Raw genomic sequence first — 25,114 nt, forward strand, 5'->3', positions numbered from 1 at the left:
TACTGCAAATCAATGCATAGATTAATAAGCTACTGATATGAATAGACACGGTCTTAACTAATTTGTATATTTCAAAATGCATTGGTTAATAAACTACTGGTATGCAACGACATGGTCATAAGTAAAAAGGTATACATTTCAATGTTTTTAGGATCTATTACTAAAAGTGTTTCTCAATTAAAAAATACTTGGAAAATTCAAAATTAGTTTTAGCATATTTTCTGTAACATTCGGTTATTTTTATATGTCTGATGAATAATGACAATGTTAGCATTACCAGAAAAAAGATCTATTCAAAGTCAGGTATAAATGAACAATACAACATAAGATTTTAAGCGACACATTTTATATTTAATATTTTTGTAAATAAATTTCTTGGAAAGTGAGATTTATCGCCTAAATACTTATCATTTTTGTAGCGGGATTGTTTAATAAACTCGTGATATGGAACGACATGGTAATAACTAGTAAGTATACATTTGCATGTGTTTTTTTGTGATCTAGATCTAAAAGTGTTTCTCAATTACAAAATATTTGGAAAATTCAGTTTATTTTTGACATATTTTCTGTAACAAACAATATTCTTGTGATTCATGAAATACGAACAGTATAAGCATAAGCACAAAAGATATATTCAATGTTAGGCAGTTAAAGCTCTGATAAGCTTTTAAACGACATACTTAAAAAATGTATAATGAATTTCGTAGAAGTGTCATTTGTCTCCTGTATACTTACAATTTTTTAAGCGGAATTCTGGGATTGTTTTCTGAAACGACATGGTCATAATTAGTAAGTATACATTTGAATTTTTTTGGTGATCTAGATCTAAAAGTTTATATCAATTACAAATACCTGGAAAATTCATAACTTTTTGGGGCATTTTTTCCGTAACTTACAATTGTTTTTGTATGGATGATGAAATAAGGACAATATAAGTATAAGTATAAAAGTCAGGTATGCATTAACGATACAACATATAAGCTCCGTAGAGTGTTTCTCCTACACATATATTATAACTTTCTTGGAAAGTGATATTTGTCGTCTGTATACTTATCATTTGGAAGCCGGAGTTCTTGGATAGCAATGTATAAAATGTAAGTTTATAAAAAATATTTTCAAGTCAACGTTTTGCTTATTTAAATGTTTAAAACAGAAACTCGAGTCTCTAAGGAGAAAAAATTCTTTTAAACACATCTTCCGCAAACTTTTTAAGCCTGCGTTTTACGGTACAGCGTATAGTTATTAGACAAACTGTGTTCACCGGTGTACATGATTGTACAAAAGTGACTGTGTTAATATGACGCTGCTGTTAAAATAAATGTTAGATATCCCTTACGTATTTGATTATCGGTAATGTTCGATTACTATCACTATTACCCGTGTGTACTATTGGCATTCGATCATCAGAGTTAGTAATGTGTTTAATACCATGTGATTGCAACGTTCTATATAAAAGTTTGTAAAGTTTTACAATATCACTGATTAGAATGTACTTGATTAGTCTAATCGTACGGACATATGTTTCAATGCTGGTAAGGTTTTTACATCATTTTCATTGTTTGTTACTATCATATACTTAGTTTAAAGAATATTTATTCAGGTAAATCATCACATAATAATATAATGCACTTAAAAAAATATCTAGGATTCAATGGTGCTTTTATGCATTATTTACTTTTTTTATTGACATCCTTTTGTTCACTTATATCAACTTGTGTTTTATTGGTAAACCATAGCGAATTGACCGCAGACCATATGCATTTAGTTAAAATAATTTGACTTTACACAAAATCAAATAATATTTTAATTATACATATAGTTTAATTATTTGACTCCTTTTCCTTATTTATCTATGAAAAGAGAACTATATTAAATAATTCATTTGCATTTCATATTTAAGTTCATAATTATAAAGTTTGACATCCTAAATGCCGAGCTATATTTTTTCACAAATGAAATAATTTGATAGTACGCTTTGAATTTCACTCAAACATATTTTAATTAACTGGTTCTATTTAAATATTGTACGTTCTATTTTCGTTTACATTTATTTAGATATATTTAACTTCTTAAACAAGAAAAGCACTATACCACTCAAACAACAGTAGCGCACCAATAATAAGCGCACAGCATCAACCAATCGAATATAAAATAATGTGTACTATTTATATGACAACTCAACAATTCTTTTTAATATAAATTTTAAGCTTAAATGCTTTAAGTGTTTTTGGTTCATATCTTATATTTTAATAACTTGAGTAACGATCTTCCCAAAATAACAGTTATTCATAAAAGTTAAACGATTTCATCAGCTTAAGTACAAACTATAATTCTTTTGAAATATTTGCTAATTGTTAAGCAACCAACAATCAATTCTGGTTTAATTTGTTGCTACTCTATTTCTTTGACCAAGGATTTGTTTATTACGATACTACATGAATTCTTGCATTGACTTTGAGAAATGCAATTATTGCAAAATTCCCAGCGTTAATCGTTAAATTAGATTTTAACAGTTAAATTTGGAACTAAAGTTTAACATAATTTTGATAGATGTACATGAGATAATATTTAAAATAATTTGACTTTTAAAACAACTGACCTCATTGTACATGTTTTAACGATAATTTTTAATTCAATCACTGCATCTGCATAGCTGTTACCTAACAAACGTGATTAAGGTCAAAAATGAATTATCTAAAACAATACATCTCTTTCTTGATAATCACAAACCTGGAAAAGATCCAGATTTTGCACAATAACATTGTCACTTGACGCTTGTTATATAAAATGTTGAACAAAGAAAAAAATAGGAATTACTACGCTGGACTTGATTCAATCATATATCCATCAATCTAAATTTAAATTACAAATCCAACGCAACTTTTTATATGTAGCGAATTGATTTAGGAATTTTCAGAGTCTAATGACTTACACTATTGTTAATAAAATTCGTTTTCGATTTTGGTTGACGAAGTTTGTGTAAGATTGCAAATGGCTTACCTTTGCTACCATGCAAGATGTTGAAGTTTTTAACCTTTTATGACGTTCAAATCTTTGACTTTCGTTTTTTAAGCCTTGATCTAGTTGGAATATCTTATCAGATTAGCTTGTACCACATGTTATATTAATTTGGGTTAGTCGAATATGAAAATTAATCAGTATACCCTTCGACCCAGGATTACAAAGGGAAATAACTCGATCTTAAAATTTCGGCATATTAAAATAAAAAAAAAATGTCAAAATGCACGCATTTTAAAAAAAAAACGTGAATAATACAGGAAGTTAAACTAAACATCTTAGTTAATGGTAAATGATGCCATAGTGTAGTCTGAAAGAATTTGTGTAGAGAAAAAAACTACTCAACAATGAGAGAACAAAATACCAAAAATGTCTGAGTATTGGCTTAAGAATGACGGGGTTTACTGGTTGATATATGCATTATACTTCCGCTTTCCATCCCCGTTACGAAGCAACAATAAATAAAGACAAAATGTAGAATGTTCGCTTACTAGATTTTGTTTCAAATTCTACATGTTAAATACATGGACTTTATGAGTGGGAAATTCAGATTATCTGATCTTATCTTGTCTTACCAGATTTGTGTCATATTGTTTACTGAGTGAAAAAATATTTTTCTAGGATACTGAAACGGATGGAATCAATATTTAAAGATTTCTTTTTCAATTTAAAATCCGGTATGTTAAAAAATCAGTAGCCAAAATAGTTTTTACGTATTTTAGATTTTACGGCGTTATATACAAACAATATTCCCCACGTTTTTTGTTAATTTTTAATCATACTATGAGGTTACAATTTTGTCATTAAGTATGATTAAAAGCATTTTAACACTGTGTACCATCATCATCGGATAAATTTACTCCCGAATCGGTGAAAAAAAAAGACATTTGAAGCCAGGTAAAGTCAGATTCGACTTATTTTTATTTATTATACTCTACGTTTTGCTGACAATGAAAGTTTCTACTGTTTAGTGCTGATTCTGATCTTTAAGTGACTTCCTCTCTCTGTCTTCAAATCATCAGTATTTCGAAATAAACAATTTTTTTAATAGGGTAATTCAAGTAAATTGAGCCGAATGAATTGTATGGCGAGTAGTTCTTAACTATACGTGGACTAGAATAATATATACAGACTTGCTATCGTTGTTTATTTGCTTTGATGTACCTATATTCAATAGTGTTGGTGCGGAGTGTATAACGTTAAGAGGTAAAACAGTATACGCTGTTTGGTGACATTAACATCGATCGTTCGTTAACGGTATACTTACTCAATAGTAAGACGCAGTCCTCTATAGTTTTACAGAATATTTTTTTTAAATAACTATCTACTAAAAACAAGAAAAATATCAACAAGCGTAAGAATCTATTTAACAATTACCGATGTCACCTCTGTTCTAAAGGCCTTTTAACAATTTAGCCCTTCGTCAATTATAGACTGGTTCTGAACTGGACTAAATGAGCCAAAGTCTATGGAAAGCATGATACATAAAGTGAGATATGTAGGCTTTTTACCCAATATAAAGGGAGAATATCTACCGATATCAAAAGTTTTTATTAAACAAAAGATTAAATGCCATTAAAATATTTGAAGAAAAAAACAGCTTTGAAATTACAAATTACGCATTCAATTTGTTAAATTTGCTCTTTACGCTGCCCCGTCTGGCGCAAATACAAAATTAAAATCCTGGCATCTATGATGAGGTCATTATCGTCATTGAAAAGTACATTTTATTTCCTGTCAAGGGAAATAAAATTGAGAATGGAAATGGGGAATGTGTCAAAGAGACAACAACCCGACCAAATAAAAAACAACAGCAGAAGGTCACCAACAGGTCTTCAATGTAGCGCGAAATTCCCGCACCCGGAGGCGTCCTTCAGCTGGCCCCTAAACAAATATATATACTAGTTCAGTGATAATGAACGCCATACTAATTTCCAAATTGTACACAAGAAACTAAAATTAAAATAATACAAGACTAACAAAGGCCAGAGGCTCCTGACTTGGGACAGGCGCAAAAATGCGGCGGGGTTAAACATGTTTGTGAGATCTCAACCCTCCCCCTATACCTCTAACCAATGTAGAAAAGTAAACGCATAACAATACGCACATTAAAATTCAGTTCAAGAGAAGTCCGAGTCTGATGTCAGAAGATGTACCCAAAGAAAATAAACAAAATGACAATAATACATAAATAACAACAGACTACTAGCAGTTAACTGACATGCCAGCTCCAGACTTCAATTAAACTGACTGAAAGATTATGATTTCATCATATGTACATCAGGCACAATCCTTCCCGTTAGGGGTTTAGTATCATACCATCATAACATATATGAGAAGAACATAACCTGTGTCATGCCAACAACTGTTTTTAGAATAAATGTGTTTAGTTCCGACGCAAAGACCTTATCAGTGACTCAATATTAACGCCAAAATATGCAATTTTTAATGACTTGACAACAGTATCGTAATTATATCCCTTCTTAATAAGTCTATTCAAAGGTTTTTTAAGTTTCTGAGGTGAATACTGACACCTTTGTGCTTTATAAAGAATATTTCCATAAAAAATTGGATGTGAAATACCTGAACGTATAAGAAGTCTGCATGTTGAGCTATATTTACGAATGATGTCTTTATACCGATGATAAAATTTAGTAAATGTTTTGACTAGTTTGTGATATCGAAAACCCTGGTGTAATAATTTTTCAGTAATACATAAATTTCTCTCGTTAAAATCTAAAACATTGTTATATACACGAGCGAATCGTACAAGTTGAGATATATAAACACCGTAAGATGGTGACAAGGGAACGTCACCATCTAAAAACGGATAATTAACGATAGGAAATGAAAAATCATCCCTTTTATCATAAATTTTAGTATTCAGCTTTCCGTTAGTGATATAGATATTAAGATCGAGGAAAGGGCAGTGGTCATTGATAGTATTAGCTTTATTTAAAGTAAGTTCAGCAGGATAAATTTCATTAATATACATACTGAAGTCGTCATTATTGAGAGCCAAAATATCATCCAAATATCTAAAAGTATTATTAAATTTGTTTATCAGATGTTGTTTTAATGGGTCTTTGCTTATTTTTGTCATAAATTGTAACTCATAACAATACAAAAAGAGGTCCGCAATAAGTGGTGCACAGTTAGTCCCCATTGGAATTCCGATAATCTGACGATATACGGAATCCCCAAAGCGAACAAAAATGTTATCTAGTAAAAATTCAAGGGCATATATAGTATCAAAGCATGTCCAATTAACATACAACACTTAAGAAAGGATATCCATTTACGGAACTTACAAAGCAAGTATTGCTTCAACTAAGAGTTTCTCTCTAAAATTCATCAATATATAGTTGTCACCAGATTCACTCAGTCATTAAATTTCGCTTACAAAGATCACTCAATTATTGGAAAGACACAACTCTATTTAGGACACAGTAATGATTCCAGTAAAAGTTTTTATTTTATCAGAAACAGGAGCAGATCAGGAAATCCTGACACTGTATTACTGTCTACGAGATGAAGCTTATGACAGTCGTGAAAACTATTTGTTGTAATTCTACACAAAAAAACAAATGATGTTGTCAAAATGATTTTTTATGTTCCTCTTCGTGCTTTATTGCAGACATGACGTTTTATCTCGTGTCTCTATTCATGAATAAATCTCCTTAAATAACAAGAACAGAAATACCAAAGATGAGAAAAATGTAATTGTCATTTCACTATATAGACATTAAGGGTTGCTTCTGTCATATACGTGTTTATGTTTGATTGTTATTGGTTAAATTACTCTTTCGGTTTTGTCATTTGAATGATTGGTGGGCCTATATCAGGTGATACGATAAAGATTATGCTCATTGTTAAAGGTTCTTTGTTTATGCATAGTTGCGTACATTGGCACTAATAACACGTCTCGGTATTTTTATTAGTACTAGGTAAAATACTTATATGTGCAGATCTCTACAGAAAAACAGTATATATATTGACATACTATAGAAATCTTGTAGAACCATACTCCGATATCTCCCCCCCCCCCCCCCCCCGCCCCCCCCCCCCCAAAAAAAAAACAAAATACAATGTATCTCTTTATTCAAAGCAAATCAGATTTGAGAATTGTCATTTAATTACTTACTAGGTGTAAAAACCTTAATAGAAAACATAGTAAATGATATATACCTTTAAATTTTTATTTGTTCAATTGAAATTTGTTCAAACCTGAAAAAAGTCTGAATAAAATGACTGGTCACAAAACAACCTCAACTTCCATAGCAGGTGTATTGTTCTAAAATACAACAGAAATGATTTTTAAAACTCAAAATGTCGTTTTATTTATTTAGACTAATTGTAAAATGTGTTAACTACAGATTTTGGAGTTCGTGAACTTTAAATAAGCCAAGAACATCAGCTTAGAACATCAGCAATTGGCACAATGGATTAAAATGACATTGTGTTTCGATTTTATAGACCCATTAGCGTGTCTAATTGTACGTAATTGTTCTGCTTTACCAAATACTTTAGTTTGTAGTGTTTTCACTAAAACTTCATTAATTTTTAAATAACATGTATTGAACTTCTAAATTTTAAACACATCTTTCAACTTGATATTATATTGTATCGATTTAATGAGTTAAGCCCATTTTAACTTATTTTTATAGTTTGTGTTACACCACTGTTCAAGTTTATGGGGAGGGTTGGAGCTATCGAAATATATAGTTAAGCCCGCCACATTCTGCGTACATGTATGTGTCTGTTCCATGATCCAGCTGTAATTCAGGGTTTTTAGTTTGTTGTTGTTTTCGTTCATCATTTTGTAAATATATCTGGTGGTAGTTTTCTGGTTTGAATTGTTTTATATTTGTAATTTTATGGCCTTTTATAGCTGACTATGCTGTATTGGTTTAATTCATTGTTAAAGATTACCTATATTTGTTAATTTCTATGTCATTTGGTCACTTGTGGAGAGTTGTCTTAGTAATCATTGTTTTAACCACATTGTTTTAACCACATATTCTTATTTTGATATGAAAGCGGTCAACGAAATTAAAAATAAAATGTGTACGTGTGGGGTATGCTATACGTCATTGAAACGGCACCTACTGTTTATAATCAAAGTGTCTGCATTGTTAATTTTCATTGTTTTGTATAAGTAAACTGTATATTATGTATCATGTTTTAAGCCATTGGCCCATATGGGCGTAAAGTGCTTTTCAATAAAGTATAATATCTGATGGTTACCATCATTAAATTTAACCAGATATTTGCAACAACAAAAAATGCTCCAAACATTTCGGTTAATTAATTACATTTCTCGTAAAACATTGGCAAATAACTCTATTTTGAGTTTTATGGAAGCCAATAAAACAACAGCCAAGTTTGTCGGATAGCTACATTGTAAATGCATTTACATAGAAGTGTTGTCATTTATCAGCAAAAAAATTCGGATTTGTCAATTAAACTATAAAAAATAAAAATAGTACAGGGTTTCATATTACAATTCAAAAGCAGCGATAAGATATCAATTTGATGACAGAAAAATAGATGCAATGAATTATAATTCAGTCCAAATTGATAATAATAAAACAAACTAAACATGTACATGTACCTGGAAATTTTGAGATAATGACGCTCTTCGTTTTGAATGAAAACAAATTTCTCTTTTTATAACAAGAGAAAAGATAAAATACTTCTCACGTTTTGGAACTAACGGTCATCTAGTATGAGAAGCTTACATTTCATTAATGTGCATATCGCTGATAAAAAGGGCGAATTTTGCTAGACGTATTATATAAAATTGTGTTTCAAGTCACAGACAATCTGAATAGAATTAAACTGACAGTCAAAATATATTACTGTCCATCTATATGCATCCAGCTTATAATAAAAATAGTTGATTATAAAATTATATCAAGGGAAAAGATGGAGGGCTACAAATTTGCTTTTTACATGCTGTATCTTCGAATAAAAAAACAATTAGTAGACTATTCTTGGGCGTTGAAACAGGGTCGTTTTAATGACCGTATATATATAAACAAACATACACTATTGATTTCATTGTCAAGCAAACAATTGAATGAATAGGTATAATTTAGAACATATTTAGTCAAAAAATAATAAATTGATTTCATGCCTATTTGATCTACTTGTTCGGGTGAAATGATTATTCACAAGGGCTAGACATGCAACACGATATAACCCGGTAATAGTTTAGTATAGATCGAACTAGAAACACTATTTACAATGTAGATTAACTAATTATAACGTGCAGATGTTGTCTTGTCAATATTTGTAAACCCTTTACCACTGATTAAATCATATTTTAACATATTGTTTACTGAATGTTTTTCTTTGTTGTGGTGAAAGGTGATGTGTATATCTCTTCTTTTTTTTAATTTATGACAAAAGAGTATTTGTAATTTGATTTTTGTTTTTGGATTTTTTCGTCTAAAGAATGTTCGGGCAAACTTTTGTCTTCAATTGTGTTTGCAATTGTATATATATACCCTGCTTTAGCAATTGAAATCGAAATGACTTAAATGTTTGCTTATTCTCTCAAAAGAAACTTATGCTTTTTTGCCTAGATTCATACTGCATATTGCATTATTTGATTGATCTGCTACCTGAACATAAACAATTTGACTAAATAAATAAACTTTCTAGTCAGTCTAGCCTTCGCAAAGATATCAGCAGTCATAATAAATACTAACGATTAGTGCTGTAATAACAGAGAGTATAAAGAAATTAAGTTGCATATCTTCCCATCTCAAAAAAAGCTTTTGGGTTCGAAGATGAGCTGCTGCACACAACTATGTCGTTGGTTGTGAGTTAACGATTGGTGGTCATTTACGTCCAGTTGCGATATACTATGTGTACATGCATATTCAAATCTAACCCTACTTACTGATTTTTATAGTTTGTTCTTATGTTGTACTGTAACAACACTGTCCCGGGTTAGGGGAGGGTTGGGATCCCTCTAACATGTTTAACTCCGCCACATTCTTTATGTATGTGCTTGTCCCAAGTAAGGAACCTGTAATTCAATGATTTTATGCCTCGTTCACACGTACCTTTAATTCGAATTGAATTCGCTAATCGCGTTCACACACTTTTCTTTTTTAATCCGAATTAAAAGTTAACGTCGTTAGGATGTAGTATTAAAGCGAATTTGACGCGGATTCCAATTCGAATTAGAATTGACGTTAGGACGTTAAACGTTTCGAATTGCGAATTAAACTAAGCCGTTAGTTTTCTCGTTTAAATTGTTTTACATTGTCATTTTGGGGCCTTATATAGCTGACTATTTATATGCGGTATGGGCTTTGCTCATAGTTGAATGCCGTACGGTGACCCATAGCTGTTAATTTCGGTGTCATTTGTGGAGAGTTGTCTCATTGGTAATCATACCACATATTCTTTTTTGAAATCCAGCCGTAATATTCCTATACTCACTATCGATAGCTTTATCAGAGGTCACTGACTGATAGAGGGCACAGCATGATCAATCGAGCTAATACAGGACATCTACTGTAACGTTTTGCACCTAGTAGCTTTGTACTCGTATGCCTGTACACTTATCCCGGGTTGGTTTTTTCAAACGTTATAGCTCTCAATAGAACAGGCCATACGAAGACACATCACCATACCGAGACATTCAAGAAGGCTAGTCTTATCTTTTATTCATAACTTACACAGGATTATATGTGGAGCAGCAACATTTGATTTTGATCAAATTTATTTTTTCAGATAATACACGAAAAAGATAATGAGAATATCCAAAGGATATTGTAGAAACGACAAACCACAGAATTGCTATTATTTCGCAAAAAGAAGTTTAAAAAACAAAGAAAAACGAACAATTCATGAAAGTTAAAGTTTATGACAACACAATGTGTGAAAAACTTGATGACAGACAATCACGACGACAAAAATCCTCCATTTCTTCTTCGAATTGTCTGGATGAATATGCAAAGTTTTATATTCGCAAAGAGAATGTTATGAACTATCTCTCTCTCTTTCTCTGCATCTTACAAGTGTATATTTACATAAGATTTGCTTTGAAATCAAACGTTTCTTTAAAAAAAAATAACGAGCCGAAAGTCAAAGATGGCTTGTGTGAATGTACATTTTGTCTAATGAGTTACATAAAAGACAAAATAATGATACTGATCTGTTGCTATTCTGAAGCAGGAAAAATATAATTTTCAAAGGTTTGATTCTCATGTTCGCATTTAAATAATGTCTGCATGCTTTTGACTACAACATTACGTTACATGTACTCGTACATGCACCCATTTTTTTTTATCCATCTAAAATGTTAAAAAGAATTTTAAGGTAGATCATAAGTAAATATTTTTTGAGACAGAATTTTCTTATACTTAGCCAAAATGAAGATTTAACTATGCTCTTTTCAAAAATATAATAAAAAGTATGGGTCACCGTGCTATTTTTCAAGCTATGAGTCGTTGAAAATTGGCTAAATTTGTTTAGATTGTTCATGGAAAAACACATTTGTGTGCATAAAAAAAATCTATGAGACAGAATTTTGAAATAAATTGTGAAAAGATAGTTTTTGTAATAATTTTTTTAAGATAATAAAAAGAAAAAATGGTGTCACCGAATTAGTTTTCTTGCTACAAGTAAAAATAAAAAAATTCCCTAGTATATTTTTTTTACTAAAAGAGTTATCTTCCCTTAAATGGTCCATTTGCAAAAATGATTCTAAAAGCAAAAAAAAATAATATTTGTTTAAATATTTTGAATTACACAATAAATGGCCAAGTTTTCTTTATATTATCAAACAGTCTAACCTTTAAATTGCAAATCTGTCTCCAAATTTGCAGATTTAGGCAAGTAACTAGACCGATTTTTTACTGTGATTGTACAATCCAAGATGGCGGTATACCATGTATCTTCCTTTAAAGAAGTAACGCTTTTGTTTATTTCAATTGCACAATACATTTTAGTTGCATTATTGCGCAGTATTCAGGTTGCTATTTTAACTGAACTTTAGCCGATATCTTCTTTTATTCAATTCAAGCCCATTTCGTAGACATTGAACAGGACATATAATATTGCAGGTGCTATACTGGCTCTGTATGTTTCTCCTTAATTATTTTAAATAAGGATTGTGGCATACATTGTATATATTGAACTTGCTTCTTTAGTTTTCATGAAGTTGGAATTATTAATGATGTGAATCTTTAAATCGAAAGAGATTTGAAAAAGCATCATTTAGGAACCAATCAAAAAGGCTAAAAGGTATGACTACTATTTAAATCTTTACTGTTATTTTTTCAGAGAAATGGCTAACTTCACAACATCAAATACAACTGCACCGAAAGCTTGCCATGCTTGGATTAAGGGTGAATTGGCGGGAGTTAATGTCACATTGGATTTACTTAATGAACAACTTGTACGACGTAATTATGGTGGAATAGCAATACTTGTGTGTTTCTCAGTATTTGGACTCCTTGGCAACGTGCATGTGCTATATATTTATTCTAGGCAATATAAGAAATCAAATTACAGAATATTTGTTCTATTTCTTGCCATATTGGATGTCATAAATTGCACGATTGTGGCGCCTCTAGTAATAGTGTACTTATTTTTTCCATTAACTTTCCCATCAGATATATTCTGTAAAGTATTTAGAACTATTCTTTATTTTGTTTCAATATCGTCAACGTTATCGTTAGTTGCGATAGCAATTGACAGATTTCGAAAAATATGCCATCCGTTTAGAGATCAATTTGGGACTGGGCAGGTTAAACTTTTATGTGTAGGAAGTTTAGTTGTTGGAGCACTATTAACATGGCCTGCACCAATCTTGTGGGGTCTTAGTACCGTGCAGAGCGGAATTCCAGGAATAACTGGCCAAAGATGCTTCACGTCTGACAACTTCAAAAGCTATAAAATAAATTTTCAAGGATTATACAATGCCACGCTAATTTTATTTTACTTCATTGTATCTGGTACACTAGTCGTTATCTATATTCATATAGGTAGACACATTCGTATAAACAACAAATTTAGAGACACTCAACGGCGAAATACACTCAAATCGGAAGAGGAAGTAGCAAAGGCTGCTGGGAATAGTGCGCGAAAATCAACAATAACACTGTGTGCAGTAACAATTACTTATGTACTAAGTGCTTTACCCCATCATCTCCTTGCTACGCTGATATTTCTTGTTCCGAACTTTGATTGCAATTTAAGTTTGTTAGGGTCGCAGTTGTATTATACTTTTATCTGGTCTTATTTTGTCAATAGTGTCGTAAATCCGCTTATTTATGGTATTAGAGACAGGAAGTTCAGATTTGCAGTAAAGAGAATTTATAGAAGGTTTGGATCTGGAACTGAAACTCTATCTACATCTGGATAAACACGTTGTAGAGCCAAGTACAATTATAGAGCATCTTTAGGAACCAGAGAGAGGCGATGAAATCATTAGTCCAACGTAGTGAGAGAGACAATGTAATTAATTGACACTCTCTATTGTCTTGGCACACATGACATTGTCAGGTAGTCTGTCTCAATCTAAAATTGTTCTTGCAAATAATAACTATTTATATCCTTCAGTTCTAATGAAAGATATTTAAAAGCATCTGCTATTGTTATTTACAAATTTATCAACCATATATGTTGTGTTAAAGTCACTTAATTATCTAGATCTTTTGCTACATTTTGTTCTATCCTAAGTGAGTTCAGTGTCTTGCAGGTCCAACTCGCCGGGCACCTTGTTTAGGAATGCCAGTCTGCTGTGACGGCGTGTAGTTTCGAGAGTTTGTATTTTTATTGATCCATTAGTTTCAGTTCACTACTGTCCTGTATGCTGGTAAAATCGCCGCTAATGAACATCGCAGCTTGTTCCTGTTGGGTGCGTTGTTGTGCGTGTATGTCCTTGGTGTAGTAAGGATCTCAAACTATTGATGAATATTCATACAGTAATCGAATATGTCCAATATATGCTTGTTTCATGCAATTATTTGGGCAGTGTCGGTTTCATCGTAGAGAGTGTTGTGTGGAGTTCTCAATTTGTGTAACGGGAACGCCCCATTTCAGATCGTCTGAAGTTATCACGCCTAGGTATAGATTGTGTTGTACTTGTTGCAGGATGTTGTTGTCTCATTTCATTAACCTTCATTAGTTACGCTTGTGTCAGTTAATTACTAAGATATGCTTGTGACTGTCAGTTACTTCATACGACACACTTCAAGTTCATTAGGTACATTGGTTCACTTAATTTCATTTAATACGCTTGTTTCCGTATCTTCTTTAGATACGCTTGTGTCAGTTACTTCATAAGGATCGCTTGTGCCAGTTACCTCATAAATTTCGTTTGACTCAGCTACTTCATAATATACAAAAGTTCCAGTTACTTCATAAGAATTTCAGGAACTCAATTTTCAGCTCTCCTTTGACACCATCTGCGATCTTGAGGAAACAATGATAGTCCGTCGGAAGGGGATAATAAATGGTTGACCCGTGTTAAGAGAGAGAGCCATATCTCTTGCACGTTAAAGACACTCTTGTAGATTTCGAAAAAGAAAAGGATAATGCCGCTACAAGGCAGCACTTGCACCCTCAAAGTGGAAAGGGATTAATATAAGTTACAAAACTTGTTTCCCAATCCACTATAGATAAAAATGTTTAAACTAAGATACGCCTTTTCAGTTAGTAATATTTCATTGACATTATATAATTGTTATTTCAGTTACCTTAAACATAGTAACGATTGTTTCATTTATATTTTCTTACTTACGCTTTTGACAAAATGGTTAAGATGCTATATCTAATTCAATATTTTAAGGGATATCCCAAAGCGTCTTCATAGTTATTAATATTATTAATATCATAGTACTTGAAAAGGGGCACCACGAAGAATCAATTCAACTGCATAGTAAATTTCACTTTGACCTGACGTGACTACATATTATTACATTCAGCACAACTAACTAAACGCACCATTTAGAAAATGCTATTTGAACAAAAAGATATATTCAAAAATGGTAGCCTCTGTGGTCAGATAATAGTTCGTCAAGTTGAACGTTGAACTATTGGTACCTATCAACTTTGTCTTTCTATAGAACACAACACGGTAGTAGATAAAAAGATAACATTTTACAAAAAAAAATTTGCTCTTTTGTCAAACATACTGAGGTTCAGAGACCTGTAATTCGAAAGTAAAGAAGAACAGATGTACCAATGATAAATATCTCCTGCAGTATTTACAATATCTCTCTTTTAATCGCAGTTTTATTATGCACGGTCTATTTCACGTTAAGCATTGTAATTAAACGTTATCTCAATTGTTTGATGATGATTCTGCAAACTGCATTGATGTTCATACATTAGTATGACTGTTTTAACACTCACAGGCACAACTTTAAAATGTTAAATATTAAACTGACCGCAGAATCAATTTTATGTCGATATAGTCATAATGACTTTGTAATAACAAATGAACTGTGCATAAACACACTAACATGTTCAAAAAGAAACACTGAATATATCCATTAACTTCTATATTTCAAAAAGAATTTTAAATGCAATCATTTTCATCAAATATATCGAAATAGGCAGTTGGTGATATCAAAGAAAACAAGACAAATCTACTTATAAGAATTATTTATTCGGACCATTTTAGAGAGAACACATATTTTGAACCTACATGCTTTTATTGTGGAATTTTCAATGATGAAATGTATCTGTAACAAAAAAAAGTATCGCTTTAATGAAGGGGGATAGGACCTTTATCGGGACTCCGGGATCGCGTGTTTTTAAGCTCGGGATTTCGGGATTGACTCTTTCGAGATCCGGGAATTCTTTTTTTCTGATTTCGGGACGTCGGGATTTACTTTATTTAAATTCGGGACCTCGGGGTTTCGTGTTTTTAAGCCCGGGATTTCGGGATCAGGACCCCTCCTATCCCCCCTCTTTAATGCAAGAGAGAAAGTCAGATACTTTCCATTGTCTTTATGATCACAGATAATCCACAAATTGTGATGCCATCTGTGAAAAGATTGTCACATTTTCTGCACGTTACAGAACCCTTTCAGCAACTTTTATAAGGCTCATAATTATGTTCCCTGTTTTCATGCAAAGTTTTTGTCCCTGACCAATCACCCTTTAATTCCAATGATACAATGTAGTCATATTTCCCTTTACTCTATTTGGTCAAAATCTACGTATTTGATATATAAACATAGTATTCGAACTTTGAACTACTCATTGAGAGGAAATAAGAGGCCATACAGTGGAAGGAAGGAGAAAAATAAATGATAAATTAATGCTAGATTTTGTCATCCTTATTAAGAAGCTCTTGTATGAAATTTATATCGTATGAACCAAGAACAAATCGACTAGAAGGGAAACAAAGTTTGATTCCTAATGAAAGCCGCCTGTAGTATAAAAAACGTAATAAAAGTTACTGATGACAAAAAACCAAGCATCTTGAATATATCCAATTCAGAGAATTGTTAGTCTGAATCAGGGTGGGTTTCACAATATATGATTTGCCTCTATCTAAAACAAGTTGTTCGTATATACATAATTGTTTATTATAAAAGTTAAAATCCAAGTTGTGATTGTGCTGATTAAACAAAGTGAATAATTGGTAAAGAGGTTTCATGGAGCATTGTGCAGATTAAAGAACAATATTTACCATGTTTTTATGATCGCTTATGTAATTTGAGTATCCCGAAGTGTACATTTTGTAAAGAAAGATCCACTAGTATATAAAAATAAGAAGATATGACAATAAAGCCAAGTAGATAACTGCCCGTTTGATTAAGTGGCATATACTTTAGATCACCGTACGGCTTTCATCAATGAGCAAAACCCATTACTGACATCAACAAACGAAAACCATTGAATTACAGATTCCTGTTATGGGACAGTCGCATATGGAATACGGCAGATTAAACAAATTGTTTTTGATCGCTACATGTAAACGCTCTTATCTATTGCTGGACTATCCAGATTGGAACGAAACACAACCAAACTAACATAGAGAACGATCTTCAAATGTTAGAGTTTTCGCAGCTACTGAGATCTAGTTCAAAGCCAATCAAATACCTAAAAAGGCTGTTTTGTTTTATATCGCATGTATTTTAACGACCTCTCGGTCTTTACCAAATTTTATTTTTCATGTTTTAAAAAGTAGTTTAGAGAGATGTTGTACGCAATATTTCTGATCTAACAAAAACTGTGTTTGAAGGTGTTTTTTAATAGCAGAATTGAGATTTAATTTATCAGTGCCAAAGTTAAACATACAAATAAGAAGGATAGTTGTATTTTGTTAATAGCAACAGCAACTATTACGTGTACATGTTAAAGACATAAGTTTTAGATTAAAACAACTGCTATAATTTGTTGCTATTCTCGGAGAAATTAATTTGAGGATAAGTGTTAAATAAAAAATAAGACATTGAATTATTAGTTAATTATATACAACACACATTACTTTGGTTATGTGTTACTCACAGGAAGTTCATATAACATAGTAGAAATTTGAAAAAAATCAGACGGTTGTCTATTTTTGAAAAATTCTGAAACGATACAATTGCTTTGTAATGTTCTTTTAAATTTGATGCACTTGTGAAAGAAATATTTTCTGTGAAAATATTTTCAAATGGAAATGCGTTTAATATTTTCGATAGTCACTTACGTTCAACATCGTGTAGTTGCAACACAAAACGGGTGTTTACTGGAATGTTGTTTTGATGGGCATGCTTATTTGTCTCTTTAAGCTTTAGGTCTTGATTATTCCCTTTCCTCCCTACCTTTTTAAAGAATCGTGTAAAGCCGAAAACTCCACAGGAAAATTAGTCCTTTCTTTTATACAATTATTTAATTTATTAATTGAGCATTATAATGAATGATATTCAAGCTGCGATAGGTTATGCATATAATTATATACAGAATATATTATTTTAAGTATTCACATATTGCCAAGCATTTTCCCGGGCATTATTTAAAGGTTATGCTTGTACTAATTTACACATCAATGAGAATAAAAAAAAAACACAAAATAGAACAGCTCCGAAATTACGGACACCAACAAAATCTCAAGATCTGATAACAAAAACTAACACCTAAATAGAAACAAATATAAACTCAGGCAAAGTTGAATTAATATACATGTCTATTTATAGGTCCCGATTGGTTATACGGCTGCTCATGCATATGCGACTTTTAAATATTTGTGCGTTTCTGGTTAAGGGTAAATGAAAATAACTTCATATGAAACTATTGCGACCGAAGGGCTATTCTGTATTTAACTTCATTTGGTATAAATGCATGGAAACGTCAGGAACTACATTGTATATGACCAAAATGAAATAAAACAGGGGATATCCAATTAAAAGAAATCCCAGGACAACTTTACTTGAGTGGAGCTGGAACTTTCGAACGCACCATAATAATGTACAAAGTCAGTTTCCGAATCCGCACGAGGAATAGGAGTAAGACGAGTGCATGGCTGAGGTACATTCATTGATTTAGGGTGCATTTCTTTCTAACACAAACGATGCAAACGACTAAGTGCGCACATGTTTTGGTAATTTTTTTAACATACGTTTGCAAAGGTTGCCTAAACTTTGACAAACTATGTACTCGCTAAAGAAGCGTCTACAGTTTGTCGTTCGTCGTTTGTTAGTACAAACGCTACATTTGTTTCTAACTTAAACTTGATTAAACGATATATTTTTTCTACGTCTGTAAAAAATGTCTGTTTACCAACAACATGTACATGCATTATTGAAAGTTCAAACAGGGTCAATTAATTAGACCGTTTGTTTTCCCGTTTGAATGGATTTACACTAGTAATTTTGGGGCCTTTTATAGGTTCGGAGTGAACCAATGCTTCGTGTTGAAGGCCGAAAATTGACCTATAATGGTTTACTTTTATAAATAAATCATAAATTGTTTTTTGGATGGAGAGTTTCTCATTGGCATTCACACCACATCTTCCTATATCTATCAATTAAGACTTATTAAACTTTGTATTTGTTTCTGCTTCCATAGAGTTTAGAAGACAACAACAAACGCAACACAACGTCTGCAAAAGTTTGGTTAGAAAGAAATGCAGCCTTAATTAATTTCAAATGATTTCTGTAGTTTCACTGCACATTTTAAATCATCCCATAGCGGCGTTAAGGAACACATTTAAAATTAAATTATGAATATTTTATTCAGTATCTCGCTGTTAATAATAATTACAAAGCTGAAATAAAACTTTATTTCAACTTTATAAATATTTTTATGCCCACCTACGATAGTAGAGGGGCATTATGTTTTCTTGTCTGTCCGTCTGTCCGTCCATCCGTCCGTCCGTTCCTACGTCCGTCTGTTCGTCCAGCTTCAGGTTAAAAATTATGGTCAAGGTAATTTTTGATGAAGTTGATGTCCAATCAACTTGAAACTTAGTACACATGTTCCCTATGATATGATCTTTCTAATTTTAATGCCAAATTATAGTTTTGACCCCAATTCATGGTCCACTAAACATAGAAAATGATAGTAGTGCAAGTTTCAGGTTAAAGTTTTTGGTCAAGGTAGTTTTGGATGAAGTTGAAGTCCAATCAACTTGAAACTTAGTATACATGTTCCCTACAATATGATCTTTCTAATTTTAATGCCAAATGTTTACCCCAATTTCATGGTCCACTAAACATATAAATGGATAGTTCGAGTGGGGCATCCGTGTACTAGGGACACATTCTTCTTATTCATATTTTCAATCAAGGGGTCGGAAGTCACTTCGTTATACAAAACAGAATTAAATGAAATAACAATTCACATACTGGATCTACCCTGTATTTAAATCTGATTCGGCAAATCTGACAATGTCTGTGTTTTTGTCTATTTTTTATATCCTCAATAATCTTTTGAGTTCGTCATATAAAAATATATGTAGAGGGTCTGTATGGGTGTATACTAGAGTATAATTGGTAAAAGTGCAAAATAAAATACAAAAAATGAAGAAAGGAGAAAAAAGGCAATCAAAAATAGAGAACAGAGAATAATGGGGTGTACAAATGTCAAGAATAAAGAAAATCGGCAAAATTTCAAATATAGAAAGATAGGGGGAAATAGCTTAAAAAATAAGAAAAAACACAGAATTGAGGAACCCCATCAAATACATTTATATACTGGAGAGAGATATACATAATTGTAATAAAAGATTTTCTAGATGATCTTTAGAAATTTTCAATAAAGCTTATGTATTACCAGAAATCTTCAGTTATACAAAGATTGTTTTTAAAGCTTATAATGATCGTTTCCTCAGTTGGAACATACTAACCTTGCTTCAGGAATCTGGAGTATTTGTTTTGTTGTGAAATGATTATTTTGTTTGATATTACCCTGCTAAGAATATAACGCCTAGGATCAGGTTTTGATTAGAAAGCACTAAACATTGGGTTATGGCGGACATGATTCTGCAGAAAGAAGATCTTACAAATCTCCTGGCATTTTCCTAGTATGACTGGTTCTTATTTCTTGTTGAAGATGGCAAAGTATGAGAATAAAAACATATGCAAGTAGTTATAGCACTGAGGTTGAGTGAATTTTTAATGTATGATGATTATCCGTTCAAAGGGAAACAACTTTAGAAAATCTTACAGATCCATATGATCATGAAACTATATGAACAAACTTTAAAATCGGAAGTGGTTGTTTTCAGAAAAATGAAAATGAAAAACAAATTAATTTGATTGTGTTGAAAATGCTTTTATGGTGGACGGCTTTGTGTAACAGTTAGTAGCCAACTGTCATGCTTCCCATTTTAAGTATTGTCCCCCCCAAAAAAAACCACAAAATTGTGCCAGGAAAGCATTTATATTTGTTGGTAGTTCTCTAATGAAATACAATCTACCTTAGGTAAAAGAGTGTTTTGATTTACATGATACAGTCTTATAGACCGTATTCATATTATTCAATAGTATACAGAATCTTATCCATTCTATTGCCGGATACAGAATCTTATCCATTCTATTGCCAGATGCAGAATCTTATCCATTCTATTGCCAGATACAGAATCTTATCCATTCTATTGCCAGATGCAGAATCTTATCCATTCTATTGCCAGATACAGAATCTTATCCATTCTATTGCCAGATACAGAATCTTATCCATTCTATTGCCAGATACAGAATCTTATCCATTCTATTGCCAGATGCAGAATCTTATCCATTCTATTGCCAGATACAGAATCTTATCCATTCTATTGCCAGATGCAGAATCTTATCCATTCTATTGCCAGATACAGAATCTTATCCATTCTATTGCCAGATACAGAATCTTATCCGTTCTATTGCCAGATACAGAATCTTATCCATTCCTATTGCCGGTTTACCATTACACCTTTTTTCTTTTCGTTATTAAAACGTGTGTGTGGAGTCAGATGAAGGATTTTCCCACAGACACGCGTGTCGCATACTATGATATCGGAAGAGACATTTATATTTTAGAGGGGGATAACATATTGGTGAAAATGAATGTTATTCTTCGTGAATTGTTTTGCTGCAGCAGGATCTTTGTTTACAATATTTACATGTTATGGTTCTGATCTACGTGTGACAACTGGAGTTATCTAGATAACATCATTTAGTATTCGGCCCTTACCGGAACTACTCCTTTTAGAAAAAAAAATTTACAATAAGCAACCGTTCCAAAGTATCAAACTGATACAACATGACTACACAATATGTCACAAGATAACTACTGTCGTGTTTTTTTACTTGGGACAATCACAGGAGCAAACACCAGAGTTAAACCAGTTTTTTTTTCTAATATACATAGATATAAGAAGGTGTGGTATGAGTGCCAATGAGTCAACTCTCCATCAAAGTCGCGATTTATAAAAGTTAACCATTGTAGGTCAAAGTACGGTCTGTGTGAAAACTAAGACCTTCTTATTTTAATCTCGATCAGTAGAGTAACAAAAAATGGGTAAAGCACTTATGAAATAGCAAGTACTAGAAAAATAATCAATTTTCAACTAACCTTAAAATATATATTAACATAAAAACACAAAGTTAGAAATAAGCAACAAATTGATATTATGTCATAGAAAACTAGCAGTAAGTGAAAGCAGGTACACAGTGATTAACTTGCTAGTGTGAAATCATACTGGCATACACTCTAATATCGATAGCTGGACTTCAAAGAAGATTTCATACATCAAAATCAAATAAAGCACTAAAGTACACAGTCTTTGGAAACTCAGCACTAGATCAAACTATACAGAATAATTTCAACGCAAAAGTAAAAGGGGCACTTGTGAATTATGAGTTATGAATTATAATATGAAATAACAAAAAAGGTAGCACTTAGATGTCACTTGTGTATATTTGACAGGGTTTATGTTTACTGAGGTAATATCCTTTTTATTCTTACACAATTTCTTTTAAAATCCATATAAAAGTCAACTTTAGCAAAAAAGCGTTTAGCAAAATAGCGTTGAGAGCACTTTCTGTTTGATGTATTTAGTACATGTCACGTCTGGCAGTATGTCTTTCTATAATACATATATTTTAAAAGTTTATAGTTTTCTGACATAACTGTCTCAATTATACCTACATCGGAACTAATACTTTACTCTTCATCTATAATTATCTCCAATAAAAACAAACATTTTTTATGATTATGTGATAATTATAGTTTATGGTTTTCCCCAATAATTCAGATATTTATTTATTTGATGTTACTTCTTACATCAGCAAAGCAAATTAAGATGTCCCTTTGTATCTTTAACTTCTTCTACATCCTTTAATTGACTTTGAAGTGAAGCTAGAATAGAAATGGCAATATTGAAATTTGATGGTTTTCTTAGTCGAATTATCAGAATTAAGCATTGTTGAGTTTCTCACTATTGTCGAATGAAGTCCATGTACCATACATTAAAATTAAAGTGACGTTACGCACGGTGTTGGTGCCACTCAGCGTTACACGACGTTCCTAATAAAACGACGATTTTGACGTTGTTCCACGGAAAGTTTCAAACGTTGACCTTATATTCTACTCATGTGACAATGCCGCTTAAAGTAAAGAGATGTTCGAAGTTGCTTCTTTATATATGGTTTTATTTTTTAAAGCCACTGCAATTGCAAAATTCCATTGAATTAAAACAAAAATTTAGATACATGAACAATTATTAATTTTTGCGAAGAATTGTCTGCAACAATAGCACAAAATGACAATTTGATGTCTTGCAAAATGATTTAAATATATAAAAAGATGATGTGGTATGATTGCCAATGAGACAACTCTCCACAAGAGATCAAAATGACACAGAAATTAACAACTATAGGCTTTCAACAATCAGTTTCGAATATTTCTTAAAATCTGCCAGAAGACGTCTCCTATCTTTGCTAGTGAAATTTTAAATATTTCGTTTCTTGTTTCTGTCTCTTTTCCCCAATTACACGTTTATATATGTTTGTTGCAATTTGGTAATTTCGCTCCTTCAATTAATATTCAAATGCTTCTTGATTTGTCTTTGATTATGTGAAATATGTAGGTAGTATATATATCGCAAGCTATTTTTCTTTTCATAATCTTATTTCATCAACACTTTAATCCTGGGACTATTCTACAGTAGTATACTAACGTTAATATAAAACTTATTTCATCAACACTTTAATCCTGGGACTATTATACTGTATACTAACGTTAATATAAAAGTCCAAGAATTTGGTTTTATTTATTTTTTCTTAAAAAGTGACTTATAATTACATTATAATTACATTATAATTCATTTTATTTATTTTAACGTATAAGTAAGTCCACAATCTTTACATCCGATTTTATGGAAAATGTTTAACTATATCATTATTTAAAAAAACTTTATAGAATGTGCATCGAAAAAGAAATACGTGCTCTTATGCTGCCGTTGCCAACTTTCAATAATTTAAAGTTGGTCGGGGTCTAAATTATTTTTTTTTAAAAGAAAACGTTTTCATTGACACTTTTTTTTTTAAAATGGATTGTTTTACCAGGTAAATAATTAAGAAAATTCATGTTATGTAGGAATTTACACATTTTGCACATAAATCAGGCCGTTAGTTTTCTCGTTTGAATTGTTTTTCATTTGTCATTTCGGGGTTTTTAATAGCTGACTATAAGGTAAGGGTTTTGCTCATTGTTGTTTGCATATATAGAAATTATTAATTGGTCTTATACGGCAGCATCTTCTACTTTATTGTGAAAATGAGAACCGTGATTCTGTATTGTTTGTTTTTGCTTTCGGAAACATATTTTGCTTTTTCACAAACTCAAGCTTTAAAAAAAGGGTCGGCAATCAATACTTTTTTTTTTTTTTTTTTTAATATTTGAAATTATAGAATTTGGCAATTGCCAAAGTATGGAAAACTTTTACACAGACCAATACCTACAGCACAGATAACCAGCAGGTCGAAATCCGATTTTGAATAATACAACTTTTTTTTTACTAGATGTGATTTTTTAAGTAACTGCTATATGTGCATGTATATAGTTCAGTGTTTCTCAAGCGAACAACTATGGACCGTCAGGAATGTATTTCATGCATTTTTTATACTATACAATATTTTTGGTTCCGCGCTTCCATTTTCAACATATAACTGAGTATCGGTTTACACAAAATCTCCTTTGACATTCATCTGATTATTTTTATGTTTTCGGTTTCAATATTTTTGGTTTCGTTTTTACATTGTTTTAAAAGTATAATCAAAGTACTGAAGTACTGAACCTCGGATGACCGCAAGTTCATGTGGATGGTCACAAGCACTTGTCTCCGAAAAAAAATCACATTTCTATACCGGAAAACTGAGGTTTATGTACAGAGATATATTTTTTCTGAGACAAGTTCGTGCGTGGATGATGAATAAATGACAAGGAATTCAACTTCACTGCTTTAATATCTATTATATTGTGGTGATACAAATACGTATACTCTGGTTTGTTGTTATATATCATATTAATAATTGTATATAGCAGTTACATGTATGTAAAATTTTCATTCAATTTTATATCATTCTATTCTACGATTCTAATAAAAGTGCAGTACAAGTGCATGGTGGACACTCTTCTATAACAATTCGAT

General features: G+C 31.7%; 1 protein-coding gene across 3 annotated transcripts; it reads left to right on the top strand.

Moving 5' to 3' along the window:
• The first annotated feature begins 334 nt into the window (after positions 1–334).
• LOC139498539 (trace amine-associated receptor 4-like) lies at positions 335–13,630 on the top strand. Of its 3 annotated transcripts, none has more exons than XM_071286970.1 (2): positions 335–467; positions 12,325–13,630. In XM_071286970.1, the coding sequence occupies exon 2, from the start codon at positions 12,329–12,331 to the stop codon at positions 13,406–13,408; it is 1,080 nt and encodes a 359-aa protein (XP_071143071.1). In that variant the 5' UTR covers positions 335–467; positions 12,325–12,328; the 3' UTR covers positions 13,409–13,630. The 3 variants fall into 3 exon arrangements, with proteins under 3 accessions (XP_071143071.1, XP_071143068.1, XP_071143069.1); XM_071286967.1 differs by lacking the exon at positions 335–467 and adding an exon at positions 986–1,094; XM_071286968.1 differs by lacking the exon at positions 335–467 and adding an exon at positions 1,329–1,532.
• The last annotated feature ends 11,484 nt before the right edge of the window (positions 13,631–25,114 follow it).

The sequence above is a fragment of the Mytilus edulis genome, chromosome 12 (assembly GCF_963676685.1).
Source record: "Mytilus edulis chromosome 12, xbMytEdul2.2, whole genome shotgun sequence".
NCBI lineage: Eukaryota > Metazoa > Mollusca > Bivalvia > Mytilida > Mytilidae > Mytilus > Mytilus edulis.